Genomic DNA, 21,162 nt, shown 5'->3' on the forward strand with positions numbered 1-21,162 from the left:
ACACACAGTCCAATCTTCACACTACGGCATATTTAGATTACTTACTCTGCAGAAAATCAGGCTTCTGGAGAGGACAGTAGAAACTTTAGGCACACTGCATACACATCAAGAAAGCCCATACTGTAATCTTAAAAAGATTATTTTCTGCAGTCCTCAGGCTTTCTGCTGATAGCACTGGTCTGCATCATATTTTACATTAGAAAATATTGTTTTTTAAAAGAAAACCTAGAAATAGTTTTCTTAGCAAAAGCAGATACAGATGAAAATACATACTTAGGCCTATCCTGGTGTGTCTTCTACATTTCCATTACGTGAGACAATCCCGAAAGGGAAACAAGGATCTGGGCACCTTTGGAAAAAGAAAAACATCCCTCCTGAAATGTGCCCAACCTATAAATGGGCCAATCTTTATTTTTTTCTCTTGTTTTTGCACGAGGATTGAGCACAGTTACCTAAGAGGCTGGAGAAATTGCAATGTTACCTCCATGCCATGGCAGCTCACACACAAATCTGGGGGGAAAAAACCGAAACTTTAGTGTATTGCCAGTACATCTGTTCTTTCCAGAAAGCAAAACCATCTTACAAGGCTCTGTAAACAGTCATAACGGTGTTTCATGAGTGACTTGCCAGGTACATGCAGTAATATTTGTTATGGCTGTTGACATTTCCCAGCTATACTCTGTGGCAGGAAAGGCCAAATGCCAGGCTCAAGCGGTACATAGAGCCCCGGATCCTGGCCTGGTGTTAACAGAAACTTCAACACCCAGGACTGCCAGAGGTGCTGTCACTGAGCATTCATTTCCTTCAGCCCTGTGGCTAGGAAAAGATTGCTTCTTGCTTCTAATCTGCCTCCCTTTTAATTCCCTCTTTGTTGCTGCATATAATATTTAATTCACATCTTTGTCTTAACTGAAGAGAAAGTAATGGCCAGCGGACAACTATAATTTCAGATATAATCCTCTTCCAGGATGTTCCCAGGCTCTTGGGACCTGATTAGTCCCAACGTGAAAGAAAATCTTGCTTGGGAGGTGTGCTCGAGTAGAGAACATTTTGCAAACTGAAAACGCTAAGCGCGTGTTTTGCAGCTAACTCTATAAAGGCAATTTATTCTTCCGCTGTTTCTGTAAGCTCAGTGGCTTTCTGTGGAACCTCTTATATAGAGGTTCATTCTGTGTTTTGATCTAAGATCTCCTTTTTCTCAGTGCTGAGGTCAGTATACATATGGTGCTTCATGGAAATACAGTTATATAGCCTCGATGAATATATCCCTATTTTGGGGGTGGGAAGGTTGACATCCATGATATCCCTCTATTGTTAATGGAGAAAGGGAAGGGTCTTTTTTACACAAGCCTCACTTTAGAAGTACTCAGTGATCTTCTTCCAGGAGTTTGGCACCCTCCCTTGGCAGCTATCTGCCTTCCTTAGGCGGAGGATAGCTCCTCTAAGTAACTCCCACTCTTTGTAAAAGTGCCATAAAATGGTACTCAAGAGTATCTGTCTTCAGTTCAGACCAAAGCAAGAGATGGGTCATGGTCACAAAAGCATTTTGAATGCCCAAACTGCAATTTCATGATAAAGTCCTGACTCTGTTGAAGTCAATAATTAAATTCCCATCAGGTTAAAAAAACAGGATTTTACCAAAAGACTTTTAGGGTTACTTCATTATCACCAAGGTGTAATAAAATTAATATATTTCAGAGAGTGAAACTGATTTCACCACAAGGGTTTTTTTACCAGCTTTGTGTTCTGTTTGAGTTTCATTGTTTAGACACAGTAATGACTTTGACCTCATTTATCTGTCTGCCTCAAGTTAGCATCTCCAGTAGCTTGGACACAATATTCTGAAGGTTTTTCTCCAAATATGGAATCAATAATATTAAGTAGGGATGCATTTTTCCATTTGAATGCTTGAAGTTGTTATCAGGGCATTTCTCAAGTTCAACTAAGCATCTTACATTTGATGTTGATTCTTCCTTTAATTTTTCCCCTCTGTATCTGCTTTTCAAGCACTTACCAGCTGATCCTTGACTCTGAGGAGTATACCCAGGGTGAAATATTTCAACCATTTTACTAAATTGCTCTCTTTATGCTACACTGAAAGTGATGTTATTCCTAACTACACCCTAGTCTTCTCATAGTATGGTTAGTCACTGATGATCATTACCAAAGACAAGTAATGACAGCTTCTAAAGGAGGCTAATTTTTGCAACAAGCTCGGGAAAGATTTAACAAGCTAATCTACTTCAATTTTTGGAGATGTCTATAATCCCATCAAAATCATCAGAGCTCAGTTCTTGTACTTCACCATGTAAAACTTTAATAGAAGCTCCCAAGGGTACGTGCTGTGAACATCCCATGTCAGTGTATGTTAGTACACACCTGCCATAGGATGGGACACCTCCATGCCTAACTGCCTAACTCAAGCCAGGTGAGATTAAAAGGGCCCTTGAACACAGGGAGAGGAGAGGGAGCTAGAAAAGTGCAAGGCCTGCTCAAATTGTCCAGAGGAGGGCAACCAGGATGATAAAGGGACTGGAGCAACTCCCCTATGAGGAAAGGCTGAGAGAGTTGGGCTTGTTCAGCCTGAAGAAGAAAAGACTGAGAGGGGACCTCATCAACACATACAAATATCTTAAGGGTGGATGTCACGAGAATGAAGCCAGACTCTTTGCAGTGGCGCCCAGAGACAGGACAAGGAGCAATGGGCACAAACTGAAACATAAGAGGTGTCAGATGAATATGAGGAAAAACTTCTTTACTTTGAGGTCTTTTCCAACCTAAACGATTCTATGATTCTATGACTATGCGACAAAAGTTGGTCGCCTTTATTGATGAAGATCCCAACTGATTGCTGATGCTTTTGCTTTACTTTCTTGTGAGTGCAACAGCCATTTCTTGGCTAGCCCACTCTTCAAAAGGCTTGCCTTTCTCAGAACAACACAGGCTTGTGATAAAAAGAGTGCTCACCATGGCTAATATAAAAGCAATTTAGGCCTACAGTTATAGGCCAGAAGTCCCCAGTGCAGGGCTTGCACACATCAGGAAATGGGTGTTTCTTTTCTACCTGAGCTTCCTGGGTTCCTGGGGTTCATAAGCTGTGAACTTCAGCCTGAGCAAGCTGGGTTCCTGGGGTTCATAAGCTGTGAACTTCAGCCTGAGCAAGCTGATGTGAATCCGGGAGTAGCTGCCTCGGCTTGGCTGAGGTCCTCTGGCCTTGCAGCAGGCATTTCTGGAGCATATGGGAGCAGGTGGGTGTTGCAAAAAGTGAGGTGATGACAGCTGGGTGAGTTTGAGGGTAGGGAGAGAGTGCTTGTAGCCTTTCTGTACCCAAGAGCTCAAGGTTTATGTCCCTTGCAGGGGATGCCAGAATTTGGGGGTTGCTTCTCTCCTCCACCTGAGAAGGTTCAAAACTGCATTTCCTGAGAAGAGCATGAGCTATGTGCACTCCCCATCCCCTCCATTGTAACTGCTCCCCTTTGCAAGTTTGTATTCAGTCAATTAACTCATTTAACAAATATAGTTAATTGTCTAAAGACAACAAGAATAATGGTGCAGTGCAAGGTTGAGGATAGCCCCTTGACGAGAGAGGAATGTGGGGTTTGGTTTCTCATCATGGGTGTGTTATGTTGTTAGAAGATGCAGGGACCCTTCGCCGTGACCAGAGTGAGGCATAAAGCCCTCAGGGGTTACAGAGACCCATTTACTGTCTCTATTCATGTTCTTCTCTCCCGGTGGGGCCAGGACCAGGGGGTGAGGAGTAGCCATGCCTCTTTCTACTCGTTGCCTTTTCCACTCCAGGCATTTATTTGTAGCCCTTCCGTCACTCATTTCTTCTCATTTCCTTCAATTTAAGGCATGTGAAGTATGATAAATTCAATCATCTGTACTCGTTTGCAGATTTCCTACTTGCCACAGCAGACATGAGGAATGACCACCTCATGAATTCAATACCGTGAGGCCTAAAAAATAACAGAAGTTTAACTGGTCGTTTAGGCCCTTGTTATCAAAGAGCCTGCTCAGCCTTCAGAGGTTCTTACACACTGTAAGTCAAGTCCCCCTGAGTTCCCCCCTTTGCTGCCCCAGCCCTCATTCGGCACATTAGAGGATAGCGATGGAGTTTCATTAACACGGTGCAGATCTCTCTGCTGGCTGAATCACAGTCTCTGCGGTTTCAGCCATGATCTAACCCTATGGGAAGCAAATGGCTACAGCAGACCAAGGTATAGTCTGACACCAACTGTGCTACCTGAAGCAGATCTGGCCTGTAGCAATAACCCCTTTGTTAATGTGCAGCGAGAAATCACACCACTTCCCTTGTCCCTAATTAAAAGTGTCAGAGTGGCATCGCTACTTGGCTTTTGATTGGAGTGAATTCCCATCATCTGAGGGAGGAGAAGAGAGAACTCTCAGGCACAGTGATAAAACCCATCCAGCCACCCACTCAGCAAATCACAAAAGTTTTTTGACTTTAAATTTCAGATGAGCTCCACAGGGAGACAAGTTCTTCAATGCCCAGAGCTACCTGACATTTTAATAATATCTGATCATTATGTGCAGCCTTTCATCCCAAAGCATTTTCCCCGAATATTTATACTGCACACGTATACAGGAGTCATCCCATCATTTCTAGTGAGGAATAACATTCAGCCTTATACATATGCAGCTGTGTGCTTAACCCACACACTGTACAAGGCAGATTGGCTTGTCAGAGCACTCAGGCTCCCCCGCAACCACCTGAAAGATGATGGGCCACCTCTGCTCCAGCCACAAGCCTGCTACTGCAGTCCTGGGGGTTGTACACCATATTCACGCTCCCTCCAACCTGCTGAAGTCCTTCAGGGAACAGACAGCAAAAAGTGACAGAAGTGAGAAAGGACTTTCAATAGCCCCAGGAGACACTTTTCTTGGAAGAAGAGTTCATCATCCTAATCAAGATCCTATCCTAAGGAACGAGAGCTCCAAATTGTATGTTTCAAGCAATTTTCATATATTCAGATGCAGAGATTGCTGTGAATATGGGGGTTGCCCTTGGTTTTCAGATACCTAAAATTCATGTCTTTCAAATACAAATCCTTGCTGAAAACCATTCACTCTTACAAAACATTTAAGGTTGTGTGTGTCCCCCCACCAATTACTTCCTTGTATGTCAATAAAGACATATTCAAAATAATTCTACACATTGCAGGAGGGAAATGAATTGCCTCTTTTTTCTCTCTCTAACTTTTTTTTTAGAAGTACGTCATTCTCGAGGAGATTGCTAGAGCAATATTTGTGTTAAAAACCATTTGGAAGGGGTTTCGCAAGTTCTCAGTCTCAAGTAAACATGAAGTGTCCCCTCCTACAATGACTTCAGCAGAGCTGGTGGGCTGGTGATGCTTTCGTTCAGCCAACCATTGATTTGCTGCAATTCCTTGACACAAAGTGTGCAAAATGACAATTACCTTTTCCCTTGCAAAACAACCACCCTCACATCACATAAAACATCTGTGTTAAGTCATCAGGAACCTACACATAAATCGAGCTTTAGAAAATGAAGCTACCTGATCATACTTTTAAAAATAAGCATGAAGTAACTTTCATATTAGTCATCCTTATTTTGCATATGTACATTCCCATAAAATAGATGTGCTCAAATACAATGAGAACAATATAAAGAGATAGTTTCAATGAGAAAAGCATTTTCAGATTATTGCTAGTTGCCTAAACTCAGCAGGTGAAAGTTATAATAGTAAAAGCTTTGTAATGAAAAAGTTAAAAGCATCTCTCTGGCAAATGGATCGGAAAAATAGGATGTCAAGAGCACCATAATACAATTAATCTTCGCTCCTGAAAACACTTCTATGATGTAGGATAAATCAGACAAACTAATCTCAGATGCATAGAGGTGCGTTTGAAGTGTTTCGTTTGCAAGGTCTTATATTCACTGTTCTAATTTTTTTCATTGTTGTTCTTATAATTTCAATGCCAGATAATTTTTCAACCCAGTTGACAACTGTTTATTTGTTAATACCAGTGCACTCTTAAATTTACAGTTCTGGTAAATTCTACATTAGGGCACTTTAAAAGTAAATTTCTATATTAGCGTACTTTAAAAGTAATTACAATGTGCTGTGGCTGACAAAACCAACACTGTTTTCTTGCTTAGCACAAAATAAGTTACCAAGTTTAGGCTTGATCTGAATGAAAAGGCGACACCTGGTCTGTATCATTGCTAATGATAGACCAGTCACAAGCAAAAATTATTACAACATTCACCATCAGCATAGCATATGGCAAATACCTACTTCTGCATCACTAGGTAGATAGTAGAAGAACACTGACACCCTGGAAAAAAACCCGCCAAAACCAAAGGGTTTTTTTTTACTGTATTGGTGACCTGGTGCTAACTCTAGAAGTAACACAAGCTGCTTGTGAGAGCTCTGGTTTTGGGCAGGTGGTTGGATGCCTCATTCCTTGCCTTATTCTTTTTGTATGTGATGCAACACTGTAATTTGTTACTGTAAACTGAGTTATCCCAGTGCACACAGAAAAGACCAAGAAACCTCTCTACATATAGACAGTGTGCCAGGAAGACCCCTTAAGTTAATGCCAGCCACTTTACTGAAATCAACTCCTAGGCTGCGAGGAACCAGGACCATGTAAAGTATAATATTTCTAAGAAGTAGTTAATATCCTAGCACAAGATCAATTCATTTGCAGCAACAAAAGAATCATATTAATCAAAGATTATGAGCAATTTTCTAGTCATTAAAGTATTTTTAGAAGAGCAGTCAGCAGAGTGTCAGAAACAGTCACTGTAAGAGGACTTGCTGAAAGAAGATCTGTGTAACACACATCATGTTCCCGGAGAATTTTGAGTTACTTTCAGAGTTCAGACACCCAACCAAATTTCACAGCACAGCACCATAGCATCCAGTGAAGGGGAACAAGCTTCATTAAAGGAAGAATTTAAGCCATTTGGCCCAAACCAAGCATTGCTGCTGTCAGGAATTGCTGAATTGTGCAGCTCGATAGAAGCAAGGTTGTCATCGCTCTGTGTGACCAACCTGCAGTGGGGCTGAGCATGTATTCCCCACAGGCATGTGCACAAACACACATATACAACACATACATCACATGCATACATAGACACATGGCCAGCACAGATCAACACAAACTCAGTATTTGTAAACACAAACAGCACTGATAGCCTTGTCTTCCTCCCCTTTCTGGCTGATCAGCATAAAGATCCATTAGTGGGAAATATATATGCAGACTTACACATACATACAGTGTGAATACCTCCAGTAACTGGCCTTTGACTCTCAGTCTATCCTATAGCTGGCCCCACAAGCATACGAACAAACAGGTCTTCTAGTCATTTGCCAGACCCCATGATGTCCCCAGTTGCTGGCTTGGACCCCCTGGTCCCTCAAGTAAGTCACACAGTCTCTCTTGTCTCTCCTGGATCCATCCCAGACCTATGGGCACTTCAATATGTGGCTCCCAAGCTTATTATCCTACTCAGTGACTAGACTGGCTTGATGCTCACCAGTGATCACAGAGCAGCAGATACACACACTCTGGTCTCTCGGACTCCCTTACACACACCCATGCACACAGAATAGAGGGTCTCTCGCCCAGGAAAAGTTAGAAATTGAGTTTAATGAGTGTAATGCACTGATCAGGGCATGTCATGGCCAGACAAGTGTACTGACCGTCGGTTACATGCAACCAGTCCCTTTTATCCCCTTCCCAAATCATCATGATCCTTCCCTTTTCCAGCCTTTTGTTTTCCTGCTAAGGACCCTCAACTAAGTCTTGTACAATCCCAAGATGCTCTTCCCCATCCCTGTAGGCAGCGCCCCCCTCGGTCTGTAAGATGATCCAGAGAGCATTTCGATTGACTGGTCTTGATACGTGTCATGCTCAACCCTTGGGGCTGATGCTCTCCAGTGACAGCCCTGGGAGGAGGTGGATCAGGGGACTCTCTTATTGGGCTTTCCCTGTCTGTGATGGTACCTCTGTCTTCTTTGTGCTTGTGGATATAAGACTTCAATCACAAGTATCAGGAGGAAGCAGCAAGTGGTGGTGGTTGGAAAATCTCTTCAGCAGGGGACAGAGGCACCCATCTGTTGATGACACATCCCACATGTTGTTTGATGAGGGCGCAGAACTGGGATGTTAAAGAGAAACTGCTGAGGCTTATCCAGCCATTGGACTATTACCCCTTGTTGTGTATCCATGAGCTCTGACCCTGCAGCTGATCCTGCTTGGAGCAGGAGGCTGGACTAGAGACCTCCCAAGGTCACCTGAGTGATTTTGCAATTCTGTGATCATCTGAGTCATGATCACTGTCTGTGAGTGTACTCATACATCGCCACATTTGCAAGGAAATTTGATTTAAGTTAAATTTAAATAAGCTCTTTCATTGTGGTTTAGCTCAACTTGGACTGAATAATTTTGTATTCACCATGGATTAGAACATAGACAAGGACAGCAGCCCATTCTCAACTGACAACCATGGTAAGCTGTCAGAAGTTGTCCTGTACCTCAACCTTTCACGTCCCCATAAATTTAAGATGCCTGACTTGATGTGCACTGAAACTATTGCAGGACTTCCATTCACTTTACTGGAAATTGAATTAGACTCCATTCAGATTAAAACAGCAAGATTAAACTTTCAGATGTGGGTCTGAAGTATATTTAAAGAAAGACCAGCAAAGCAAACACAACTATACCAGACTTTAAGAGATCCCCAGGTAAATGAAAGCAAATTAAAAATGTGCAGTCTTCATGTCTCAGGCCGGTTTCTACCCATGTTTGCAGTAGACTCATCAAACCTGCCCAGCTGTCAGTAAGCAGTCTGGGCAAGCACATCTGAAGTCTAAGCCCAGTTCTGTGGGCTCAGAGCAGGTACACGTTTGCCTTTCAAGGGCTTAAGGGCTGCGGACTTGGTATTACATGTGCGTGGTTCTTTATTCTATCAAAATCATAAAATTACCTTTTCAAGCTTACAGCATCTCTCTGGCCTGCTGTTAATAGCCTGCAAGATTTTTGCTTCTGTTTCATAGATATAGTTTTTTCTCCTCCTACTCATCTTCTCTCATAAATCCCCTGGCTAATGAGAAAGTGTGGTGTATCCCTTACCTCTAATAACATTCAGCAGTTGCTCTGTCGCATGCCTGCTGTGCCCAACCTCTAGTCTTTCTTTCTTGTGCTACTGTTTTAATGCCTCAGACAATTGGCTTTGTACATATAGTACAAATGCCAACATATCCTGCCAGAGTCTGGGGGGATTTTTTTTTTTTTTACTGTGTCTTTCAGAAGGCATAATATTATTTTGACCCCCTCACCATGCAATTCTGCAGAATCCCGTATACTACAACAAAGGAAATGAGGTCTTTGAAGACAATATGCAAACAGTCATTATTCCCCCTAGATTTAAAGGTAATTATCAAATATTTGGATTACACAGATAGTGGAGGGAGTATTTCAGCTCTTTGGATATTTGTCATTTGCATCCTGATCACGTGTCTTCAATGTCACATTCATTAAATCCCATATTCTGCCTTTCAAGCAGAGTCCTGAATAATGGGTGGTGTGGAACTGCTGTCTGGCAGGAGCAGTTTCCAGGTAGGGCAGATACTGTTCAAGCCCTGCTCAGCTCTCGGTCAGTGTTTATGGGGAATGGCAAGTCCTCACTTCCTCCATTTTTAGGGATGCTGGTTAGCATATATTTTCAGGATCACAGAAATTTTTAGGCTAAAGAGAACCATTTTTGCTAGAGAAAGAAGCCCAAGGGAAGAGCAGATATATTATATTCTGTCTGCTTTTTTTGCGCTGGTGCAAGACTGGCATGCAGAGGAGGAGTGATGTCTGGATTGAGAACTTTTTATTTAATATCATACTTTCCCATGGAGGGAAAAAAAGAAACCAGTGAAGGACTGAAAGACCTAAGTCATCCAGCCTAAATATCTGGAGCTTTCTGATCTGCTAGTCCCCTGGAGTGCAGAGCTAGCCTTTTGTTCTTACAGTACCTGCAACTATCCTCTGAAGAAAGTCACCACATCTCTGCTACTCTTCAGGACTTCTGTGTGTCTCTCTGGCAAATGCAGCTCTCTCAGGAGCCAAGCTTTTGTTTGCTGTGTCTACAAGTGTGGGACCCAGCTGCCCTGTGGTGGGCCATGGTGGACAATGAGACCAGGCACCTTTTGGAGCAAACCACTTGCCCATGCCTCTGCATTTGCTTCCTAATGAAGCCAGGGTACCTGAGAGAGGGACACAGACCCAACTTTCATCCCACCTTATGCCCAGGACATGGCTAAGCTATACATCCATTTATGAAAACTGCCATGTACAACGCTCCACAGCCACCAGCTCCATGTCAGTGGTGGTGCCAGAGTTCTGCTGGTGGAAATGAATAGTCCATGTGAGAAAACTGTTATTTGCCATCCTCTGTTTTATCCAGCAAGTTATCCTGAAAGTTTTCTAGACTCTCTCTGTCTTTCCCCTCCCTGGTTCAAAAGCAGGGAACCCCGACTCAAAATGTTTGTCCCAAGTGGTGTCTGCAGAATCATAGGGTTTGTCAAGCCCACGAGGGAAATCCATGCCCTTTCATCATCTGCTGATGGATTAGAATGTCATTTGCAGGGAAAAGCCCCAAGATGGCAGTGGGGAGAGCATCACACAGAATGGTTGCATTCATGCTGAGCAGCTCTGGAGCTGTCATCATCAAATCAGGCCTCCATGTTCTCTGATACCTGACATAATTTGTGAATAATGAATAGGGCCAGGTCCCTAATGATCTCCAGGTGTGATTTAACCTGGATTAAGCCTTCCACATACTGTATTTAGTTCTTGCAAGGTCATTTCACTTCTAATAAGTACTGGTTTGCACAAGCTCAGCTGCGTTCTTGTCCTTTAATGCAGTAACTGACAGATGGTAGCAAAATATTCCTTTTATAATGAAACCTGCTGAAGGAGACTGCTTAGGGCCTCAGAAAATATAATTTGCCAAATAAAGGATGGTCTCCAGGAAAGAAAAGAAATACTGTAATGTAGTATATATTAAATCATTTTCCTCAGGCATCTGGTGATTAGTAGCTTCTTCTCATGTCAAAGAGGTGACCTAACTGTTTGTTTCCAATTAGTTATTGCCTCCTTCACCTTTGTACTCTTAAAAGTCTTCTTTCAGTGGGTTGGCATAAGTAGTGCCTCTATAAAGGTGCAAATTAACTGCGTGAGGATTTGTTGTAGAGGCTTCATAGGTACCAGATTCGTATCTGCAGTGGGTAGTCAGATACTTAAGGTTTTCACTTACACTATAATTAGCCTGGTTTCTGGGTGAATTTCACACTCATTTTTTAGACACAATTACGCCCATTTCTCTTAAATCACTATTAATTCCTAGCAGCATTACTACTGAATCCTTTATGTGACCATGCACACCTTGGATTTTCTCATGGTGGGAGCAAGCTTGTTTTGGCAGCTGCATACAACAGAGTTGTCTAATTTATTATCTTCTGTGAGGCGGGTAGTTATGGATGGCAGAAACCTCTCCTTTTTGAACCTCCAAGAACCTGAAGCCTTCATCTAAAGCCAGTCGTTTACTGAGTAGCCTATCTTTGTCACTCTTAGTTTCCTCAGGCTCCCCCATAACCAATTTTTTACTCTTTTATCCTCTGTACCAACACACAGTTAAGGAAGACTTGATGTGACTTCCTTTAGCATCCATTTACACTGCCCTGTAAATCATACAAAATGTTCTGCACAGGCTCAAATCTAGGCATTAAATGAGAATCCATCTGTTCGTTGCTCCCAATGGGAATATAGTTTCTTTCTCTGCATCACTGCTTGACAAAACTTCTAATCCCATCTGAAACTGCTAGTGTGTTGTGTTTGGGGCCTGTTATATCAAATACACATCTCTGTGTTCTCTCCTTCCCCTCTCAGGAATTGTTATTTTTAGACTGCTTTTCTATCTCTGATGGAGTCAAAAGTTATATCTTAACCTATACGAGCTCTGGTGGCATATGCTGCTCTGCTCTTCTGCTGTAGTATCATGAAATCTGTCATCCAGCTCTGTTCTCATCTGTAACCCCCTTGTCATTTCTGCCCTTATGGAGAAATTATTGCAAACACTTCTCTTATTTCTGTTTCTTGCCTGGTTTTGGTTTTGGTTTTTTTTTTCACTGTTCTTGGATGTCATGGCCAGCAGTAGATGAGTGTTTGCATTAGCCTTTGGCTCTATCAGGAGGGGAACGCAACGGTACTGGACGACTTAGAGCATACTCCCGCTGCTATAATGTGCCCTGTGCATTTCAGCACTACAGGAGTGTTAGTGTCAAGGTGATGTAGCTGCCAGAGCACTCAGGCACACCATTATTTTAAGAGGGGATCACTGCAACTCTTGGACTGCAGACTCCCTCCTACCTGTAGGTGTCTAAATCTGTGCTATAAGTTTCCCTTTGCAGCTAATGAGGAATGTAAAATAGGCACCTCTAAGGTCCAATTTGTTTCAACCCAAAGTAAATAGCTAAAATACATGACTAAAAAGTTATTTTATTCCTACTGACTAAAAAGGCAGCAAAGGCTGACTAGCTTACATGTACACAACTGCACACAGATCTCTGGCCAGGAGACCTGTGCAAACCACAGGTGACGCAATGCATCGCACTCCTCCTTCACTGTGGGCTAAGGTCTGTCAGAGCCCCGTGTTGCTGGGGGTTAAGGATACACACATGCGTGTAAGTCGCTCAAACGCACATACAGTTCCTTAGCTGACACATGGCAACATGTTCCTCTTCACAATGCGAGGGAACATTTGAACCCATGATGCATCTGAGCCATCAGGCACTGCATATGGGGCAGCTGCTCCTTGGACCCAGCCTATAAAGAGCACAGAGTACATCACTGGTGGGGTTTTGTGTTGTGGTTTGGTTTTTTTTGAACTGAGAGTGTGGAAGTGCCTGACTTTTTTACCAGTCTCACAGATTGTGAAGCCTTTAGTCATCTATAAAAAGGCACATTTGGCATAATTTGGTGGGTTTCCCTTTTTTTAGCATGGATTATTCACATCTTCCAAAATGCCCTAGAGCGACCCAAGCCCAGTGTCTCTCTTTTATTGCCAAAAATGCTTGCCAGAAATTTTGGAGCAAGGCACCACTCCCAGTGTATGTTCTAGATGGGCCACATCATTACACCAAATAGTGCAAATTTGCTTGCATTTAAGGCTGCCCAGTCCCATGGAACCTCCATCTGCTTCCCTTGACTCCCCAGCCAGAACAAGAGTACCATTCCTGTGCAGACCCACCTCATGCTACCATATCTCCAGCCCCATGCTCTCTGCCTCCAAGGTTTTGCATGGAACTGCTGAGCATTTCACAGAGCAGATGCAGCAGCGTGAGTCACTGCCTCACCAAGGAACAAGTTACCGCATATCAGTTGCTCCATGGAAACAGCCCATGTATATGCTTGAATATTGTGCAATGCACTTTGAGGCTGCTTACATGCCTCTGAAATAGGGATAACTGCTTTACTTCACATATACCCAGGAGAAGAGCAATCTGTGTCACCCAACTGCCTGAGTACTTCTGATGGAGCATCCAACTCATGATAGCTTGGCTGAGATTTGGATAGTTCAGGCCACCCGTTTGCAGAAAAAGGAGCTCAAAGCAGGAGCCCTGACTTGTTTGGCCTTAAGGCTGGCTCTCCTTCAGTCCTCAAAATAATTATGCAAGCTTTATGCAAGCTGCCTGCTAGGAACGGTCCCTGGAATGTGCTGACCTCCCAAAAGGTGCCTGGGAATTGTTTGGGACAGGGACCGACACCATGCCAGGCACTGGTCAAAGAGTATAACAGGGTAGATGATTGTGCTCTAGCAGCTAGAAACATTACTAGTGACTGTTGAATTTACCCTCATAGCTGTAGCTGAACATTTCTGTCCATGTTCCCTAGAGGCGGTCTTTGTTTACAGCTTTAATAGCTAGAAAATGTGAGTTTTCTGACCATCCCCGCACCTTATGGCACATCTTTCAAGCTGTTATAATGAAGAAGCACTAGAAACAAAGTTATTACTTACTCCACAAGCAAAATGTCTCTTCTTGGCAGCTCTTGGCATAAAGGTACTTTAAAAAGTGTCTTAATATTCTGCAAACAAATCAATAATTTATAATTGTCTTGTCTTTGGATGTGAATTAAAGTAATGATCTTTTTTATAGAGTTGAAAGGAAGCAGGCAAGTTTAATTGAAGTAAATGAAATCTACATGACCACCTGTGGGTTTTTTTTAAACTTTATAGGAAATCAATGTATTGACAGTGGCATTGGTCAACCAAGACAGAGAAAAAAATTCAGAGAAACGAAGCCCGGGTCTAAAATCTGAGAAGGAGGCACTATTAATAGGTAAGATAACCCCAAAGAAGATTTTTGAGAACAAAAAGCCTTTTAACCAGTTTTCATTTTGCATATGTGTTTACATGCATCTTTGTGCTAATAAAAGTAAAGCAAATAATTTTTTTTTGCTTTTTATCTGTAGTCCTAATGACTTTTAGTAAGAGAAATCCTAAAATACAAGTGAACTTTTCCTTTCTGAAAAAGTCTGCAAAATTTAATGAAAGGATTCCAGGTATGAAGAAGATTGCAGGATCTGCATTTAGACATGAATGTATGAAGACTTTATTTACATCAGGACTTAGCAGGCTAGAACTGTATAACTTGTTATCTGATTGTTAGACAAAATGGTGAAGGAGAAGGGGATAGAAATAATACCAGCAAACCGCCGAGCAAAAAATATGTACACTGGATGTATTAAGCAAGCCAGATTTACGGGTTTGACATCAGGTGAGGGAATTAGCAGTATGAATATTTATAAAGAATACCATAAGGACTGTCATATTCTTTACCTAGAATAAAATCTTTAGACCATTAAAGGGTGCCTAACAGCTAAAGCTTATGGGCAGTGAGCCAGCTAACTGGTACCTAGCATTTAGCCACGGGAATGCTGGCTGTACCCATGCTACCCTTGGAGGGAACATGCCCCATGCATGTTTTGCATTTGGTTTCAGTGGGGCAGGTTTTCATGGAGCCTAAAGGCCCATGGTCCAAAGTGCTCCCTATGGCATGGCTGCCGTTCACAGGAATGCTGACCTGAAAGACCAGGTTTCATTTCTTTGGTTTGGTCTTTTCACAAAATCAGCAGTATCCTGGTAGGTGATAGTTCCAAAGCTGCCTTAATTTGTTTAAATGCAACTCATTTGCATCTGCTAAGCACCAGGAAAGTTGCTGGTTTGTTGCTGGGGCATGGATTAAGACAGTTCAGGCCAGAAAAGGTCATTTAAAAGTGAAGAATGTATTTAAACATTTAAAGGGCTTAGTACACAAACTTCCTGTGACTGGTGAGATGCGGGATGTACAGAATTGTATGAATTGATTTAATTTTGCTTGTTATAATAAAACTAGGACCTTTTAATTGTGGTAGACAGTATTTGATCTGTTCAACGATAACTTCTGTGAGAAGGGTAGCAAGGATGGGATTTTAAGAACTGAACAACAATTTTTTTCTAGGTCAGTCATTATTTGACTGTAACAAGTGATGGCAGTGTCCCAAAGTAGGTCCCATCCACCAGCTGTCCCATGGCACACTCAGATAAACAGTGTAATCTCAGTCCAGGTATTACCGGTCATAATACCCCCACAACTGGCTCATTGTTACAGTTCAAAGGCAAAAGATTGCTTAGGATGGATTTCATGTTACCTCTTCCTCTGAGGCATGTGCAGGTGTGGCAAGAGAAAAACGGGCCTTGCCTCCATCCATTCACTAAGTTTGTTCATATTTTACAAAATTCAGTATTGCCTTAGAGGAAAAAAGCATAAAAGAAAAAAAAATTACTAAAAAGTTATCATGGAATTCCAGTCAATAACTACAAAATATTTTCAAATTACTTTTTATTTACATTATATGAAAGAGCTAGCTTTGAACATCCTGAATTGAAAAGCCTTGGGAACACACATAAAAATGCAATGCCACTTGTAAAATGTGGTTTGAATACAAATTGGATTTCCAGTCAACCCATCCAAGTGTGATGGCCTTGGCTTTTGCTTCAAGAGCTCTTGTGTGTGTGCTTATGGTCACGCACAGCACAAAGAACGTAACTGCTGCTAGGACTCCCCATAGTATAAAATTAAATACACGCCCCTCCTTTGCAGGATCAGAAGTTTGTAAATGCTATTGGAAAAAAAAAAGGGGGGGAAAAGGGCGTTCTTTGCAAAGCTGGTCTAAAATGAGTTATATTTTACTTACCATTTTCAACCATGGCCAGTATTTGGGGAAAAATGAAATCCAAGATTATCCTAATTCATTCAGCATCAAGAAAGCAGTATGTCCTGCAGTACACAAGATACACTGACCCATTTTTGTCATTTGTGAGCATCTTTAATCCTGGTGTTTATGCTTTAAATATAAGGAACTTCCCCTAGGGTGGTTCATCTAAGAAACCCATCCAAATAGAGTTGAAAATATTTGCTCTGCTTCTTACAGTTCAACTCCCCCCAAACAGTAAGAAACACACACGCCATTTTGTATTTTCACTGTTTGTTTAGAAGAGGAGAAATTGGATAGCGCTTTTAATAGCAATTCTGATGCCCCAAATCTTGTTTTCTCTGGTCATCATTATTATGCTGTCACTCAATTTTCACTGCAGAAAAAACCTCTAGACTTAGATTCTGACTCCTCCTAAGCCACTTTTATTCCCATACCTTTTACAATCCTGTAAAAACCAATGAAGATAGGCAGAACTGGCTCTCTTTTAAGAGAAAGTAAATAAGTAAATATGTCATAAAGGATTTGTGTTTTCTTCAGCAGCAGTTAGGGGTAATATGGGTTAAGTACTTTTCATAACCAGCGTAAGCTTAATTACTAGAAAAATTTGAGGGAGTGAGGTTTCTGACACAATTATATGAAACGTTTTCACAACAGAGCATCCAGTGAAGGGGAAAAAAGCAATAATTTTACCATTACAATATCCACAATTTTATATTGGTAAATCAAGCATAAAATTGGTAGTTGAAATGCTTCCAGCAAGTCTTTGTTTAGAAATTCCTTTATTCATCAGTATATTATCTTGGTCACTTACTTGCTAACTGATGTCATTCCTGAAGATGAGCTATTGTGTTTACCATGTTATTATGACTGTATTAAAAATATGCCATTTTGTTATGTTTATTGGGTTGTGTAAGAAAAATAAGAATCATAATTCATACTGAAAAAACCTGCAAGAACAGACTATTCAGGATTATTTTGCTTATTTTAATGACATATTGTCTGACGTAATTTCAATACTTTGTATGCATTTGTTTTTAATACAGGTATCATATCCACATTTCTTCATGTCCACCCTTTTGGAGCCAATATAGAGTATCTTTGGTCTTATATGCAGCAGTTGGACTCTAGGGTAAAAAAATTTAATCAAAATCTGTTTTCTCTATAGAAATATTGTATTATTCTTTTCTGCAGGTTAAAATCTTCGTGCGTTTCCATTAGAAAGATAATGGGATATGGGGCTTGGGGGTTTGCAGTCTTTATTCATTTGTGAATTACAGTGTACGTGCTTATATTGAGGTCTTTGCCTCGCGCTGCTTAGCTATTCTTTGTGGCAAAGAAGAGCAGAGCTTTAAACAGCAAAGACTAGCAGCTGGTTTTATGATACATGATCCTGAAATACAGCTGAGGAGAAAGAAAGCAGAACAAGAGGCAGGTGTATCTTGCCACATCCAACTGTGGAAAGTTTTGGGAGATGATTCTTTATTCTTCTAAAAGTTGTTAAGTTGTGGGTCACACTGAACACAGACTTTCATGAACACATGAATGGACCATGAAGTATACCTTTCATCTCCACATGGAAGTGGAGAGGGCCTCATAAAGGAATTGGCTGCCCCTATTCCTAAATTCAGAGAAGGTGTGGCCAACACAAAAGTGAGGCCAATAATCTACAGTGTGCAAAGTGGTTTTTAGTGCATCAGTTCATACAGTCCATAGGCCATACATGCCTGTAGGATAAGATTCTTTGACTTACTTTTTAATACCTACTGTAGGATGAGATTGAATCAAAAGGTCCTATTCCTCTCCACTGAATATTAAGCAAGTGAAGGGTGAGTAGCTCAGCTGTGAAATAGCCACCTTTGATCAGGTGATCTGATCACTCTTAAGTGTTAAACAACAGCTCTGCAGGATGCTAGACTGCATGAGATACTCATCAGATGCAGGGGTCACCCTGTGGTTAGCCACAGATCTGACCCACATCCACTAGTACTTCCTCTGGACATGGGGATGATGGTGCTTGCCCAGATCTTCTTGCTGCATGGAGTCAGGATGTCGCCATGGTGTGCACCTGGACTCAGAATGTGAATGGCACTCCTTGTGTGGTGGTCATTAGGCATGACTCCTTTGATCCTGGTAATATTTTGTTCCTGAACACTCCCTCCAGCCATGCCATTCATAGCCAAGATCACCTTCCAGCTGCTTTGGATGGGCTGCTTTGATGGGCTGCTTCATGTCTCTGGAGGATCCTTCCTCTGTTTCTTTGAAAAAGCATATAGCAAAAAGCAGAGGAGATCCTGAGCTAGAAGCCCACTGGAAATAAGACAGGTCGCATTGATGAGTTATGAAGGATGATGAAGTTCTTAAGCACTAGCTTCAGGTCATGGTAGCTCAAATTTGCTAGAGCTTTACAGTCCACCGCTACCCACAGTGAAAAGGGAGTAAGGGCTGAGGATGGCAGAAGGAGGTGAGAAACCGGTGAATTTCGATTTAAAAAAAAATATTATGATTTTATCAAGACGTGATGCATCCAGAGCTTCACACCTGCAACCATTCCTCTTCTGCTTCTCTATTCTCTACTTATGCCACATGTACACCTTCCTTCATCTTGTCCCCAGTTCCTACAGCACCCAGTCTGCTCAATCTCCTCAGTAAGCTTTCAAGTCCTTCCTTAACACACAGCATTTGGCTTTTTCCCCTGGCTGACTCCTCCAGCTCTGTATCTCTTGAGTGACAACTGCAATCATGTAAAATACCATCTCCTTGGCTCCAGCCCTGCTGCTCATTGCTTCTGCCCACTGAGCTCTTCAACTTTCTCCCCCTTCACTGCTGAGGTCCCTTCTTGTGCATGTCTGTGGGCTCTGTCCTTGATTTCTACTCATGTGAGTGACGCATTGGTTTCTGCGAGGCTGCAGGATCAAACCCTTAACTTGCGAACACAGCCTTCATGGATGGGGCAGTGTCTCCATCTCCCCAGGATGCCAACGTACCAGCCCCTGCAGCTAACGCTGGACCTACCTGCTGCATAATAAACACGAGTGGCAAAATTTGACCTCGCTGGTTTATTTTGGAAGTAACTGCTTGTAGCAACAAATTACTTTTTAATAGCGCAATCCAGAGATGCAATCTCAGAGATGAATTTCAATTACTTTCCATGGTTAGCCTGTCATTCCTCACCTGAACAAGAATGGTAAGGTCAGCACACCCATGCGGGCTGAAGGCTCAGTACAGAGCTCAGATACATTACCCAAAGGTAACCAGCTATCCGTTACTGCCGTGAGAGTACGTAAAAGATGGACCTGATTACTCTGGGTCTTTAGACTGCCTCCAGTGCTGATTTTCGGCACCGCCTTTAACAAATCATTTAATCTTTCTGCTGCACTAACCTCTTCAGGAAAATAAGAGGTGATAGATATTTTCTCATCTCCCTTGGGTGGAATAAGGCATGATCAGCATATTTTATGTATATGTACTGTTTTAAAAAGAAAACTTTTCACCATGGAAGGTTCCTACGAATATGAATAAGCAGAAATATAGTTGCCAGAGAAGCCTATCAAACCATGGAGATACCTGTGGATAACAGGCAGCACACATAGATTTCTTTACTGTTCCTTTCATGACCATCACCTTAGAAGAAGTAGCAGTAGGATAAAATGGTTTATTTTCCATGACTGTTCACTTCTTGGCTTCCCAACTGATTATACCATAAAGGTTCCCTTTGTGAAAGTGTTTTCTGCAATGAGAGCATCTTTCTTGGTAGGAAGGTGACCAGTCATTAAGGTTTCAAAACCATAAAAACATCCTGAGCAATGCCGAGTCAGGAACTTTACTGCTTGGTTGTCTGGGGCTGCTGAACTGGGCCAAATTGGGAGAAGATGGCTCCATGGATAGCCAGGCCTAAGTTACGAAAGTGAGCTGATTAAAAATAAAGTCCCTGTGTTCGTTTTTTTGCAAGACAAAAACTGATGGAGCTGGCAGGAGGATTGAAGGACTCATGAGGTGAGAAGGAAGAATAAGGTCCCATTTGCTTCCTCCTCCTCACAAGCATCCTCGTAACTGTAGTTCTTAGATGGACTTTGTACCACACTCTGTGGCAGCAGCCCTAACATAGCAGTTGTCTTTCTTTTACAGTGTGATGACATTTAAAAAACCATTCCTGCAAGGAATCTGCACTTGTTTTGTAGTCTAGAAATTCATGTCAGAATAAGGTTAAAAAAAAAAAAAAAAAAAAAAAAAAGATTGGTTGTTTGCATCTGGCTTGGATTCCCCTCCCCCCCCCCCCCCCTTGTTGTTTCTGTTCTCTGTATTTCCTGTTTCCAATCTACAGGGCAGCTTTCTCACTTTAATTTTACCTCTATTTCTTTCTCAGATCTCTGCAAATGAGATAGAAATGCTTTTGATGAGACTGCCACGCATGTTTAAACAAGAATTCACTGGTGTAGGAGCAACACTGGAAAAGAGGTGGAAGTTTTGTGCCTTTGAAGGAATTAAAACTATCTGACTGTGACTAGTAATGAAGCTATGCAGAAGAAGAATTCCTAGAGCATGGCAGGGTTATAAAGTATTAAAGTAAGAAATTTGGGTTTGGGCACATAGTAGTATGTTTTCGAAGTTATCCAAGCCTAATTTTAGTTACATTTGTGACGTTCTCTTGTGAGTGGAAATGTAGTTGTGCACCAGTTCCTAAAATAAAATAAAACTTTAAAAAAAAAAAAGTTTCAAAAATGTGACAGATCTGTTTCCTATGAAAACTGAAGAAAGATACCACAGTCATAATGATTTCAAAATACTACATGTCCTACATCTAAGAAAAGCTCATTGAGCAAACAGTTAAGGAGAAAGATTGCCCGGTTATGGTCGCTAAGC

The 21,162-nt window shown here is 41.8% G+C and overlaps 1 protein-coding gene across 1 annotated transcript in view; it reads left to right on the forward strand.

Annotated features, from left to right (window-relative positions):
* The window catches only part of ENOX1 (ecto-NOX disulfide-thiol exchanger 1), a 137,638-nt gene extending 116,829 nt beyond the window's left edge, over nt 1-20,809 (forward strand). Inside the window, exons 11-13 of the mRNA XM_035902198.1 lie at nt 14,282-14,384; nt 17,346-17,431; nt 20,666-20,809. Of these exons, the coding sequence (XP_035758091.1) occupies nt 14,282-14,384; nt 17,346-17,431; nt 20,666-20,797 (321 nt within the window). The 3' untranslated portion in view covers nt 20,798-20,809. The remainder of the gene's footprint in view (nt 1-14,281; nt 14,385-17,345; nt 17,432-20,665) is intronic.
* The last annotated feature ends 353 nt before the right edge of the window (nt 20,810-21,162 follow it).

This window comes from Egretta garzetta, unplaced genomic scaffold, assembly GCF_000687185.1.
Source record: "Egretta garzetta isolate BGI_Z169 unplaced genomic scaffold, ASM68718v1 scaffold269, whole genome shotgun sequence".
Classification (NCBI taxonomy): domain Eukaryota; kingdom Metazoa; phylum Chordata; class Aves; order Pelecaniformes; family Ardeidae; genus Egretta; species Egretta garzetta.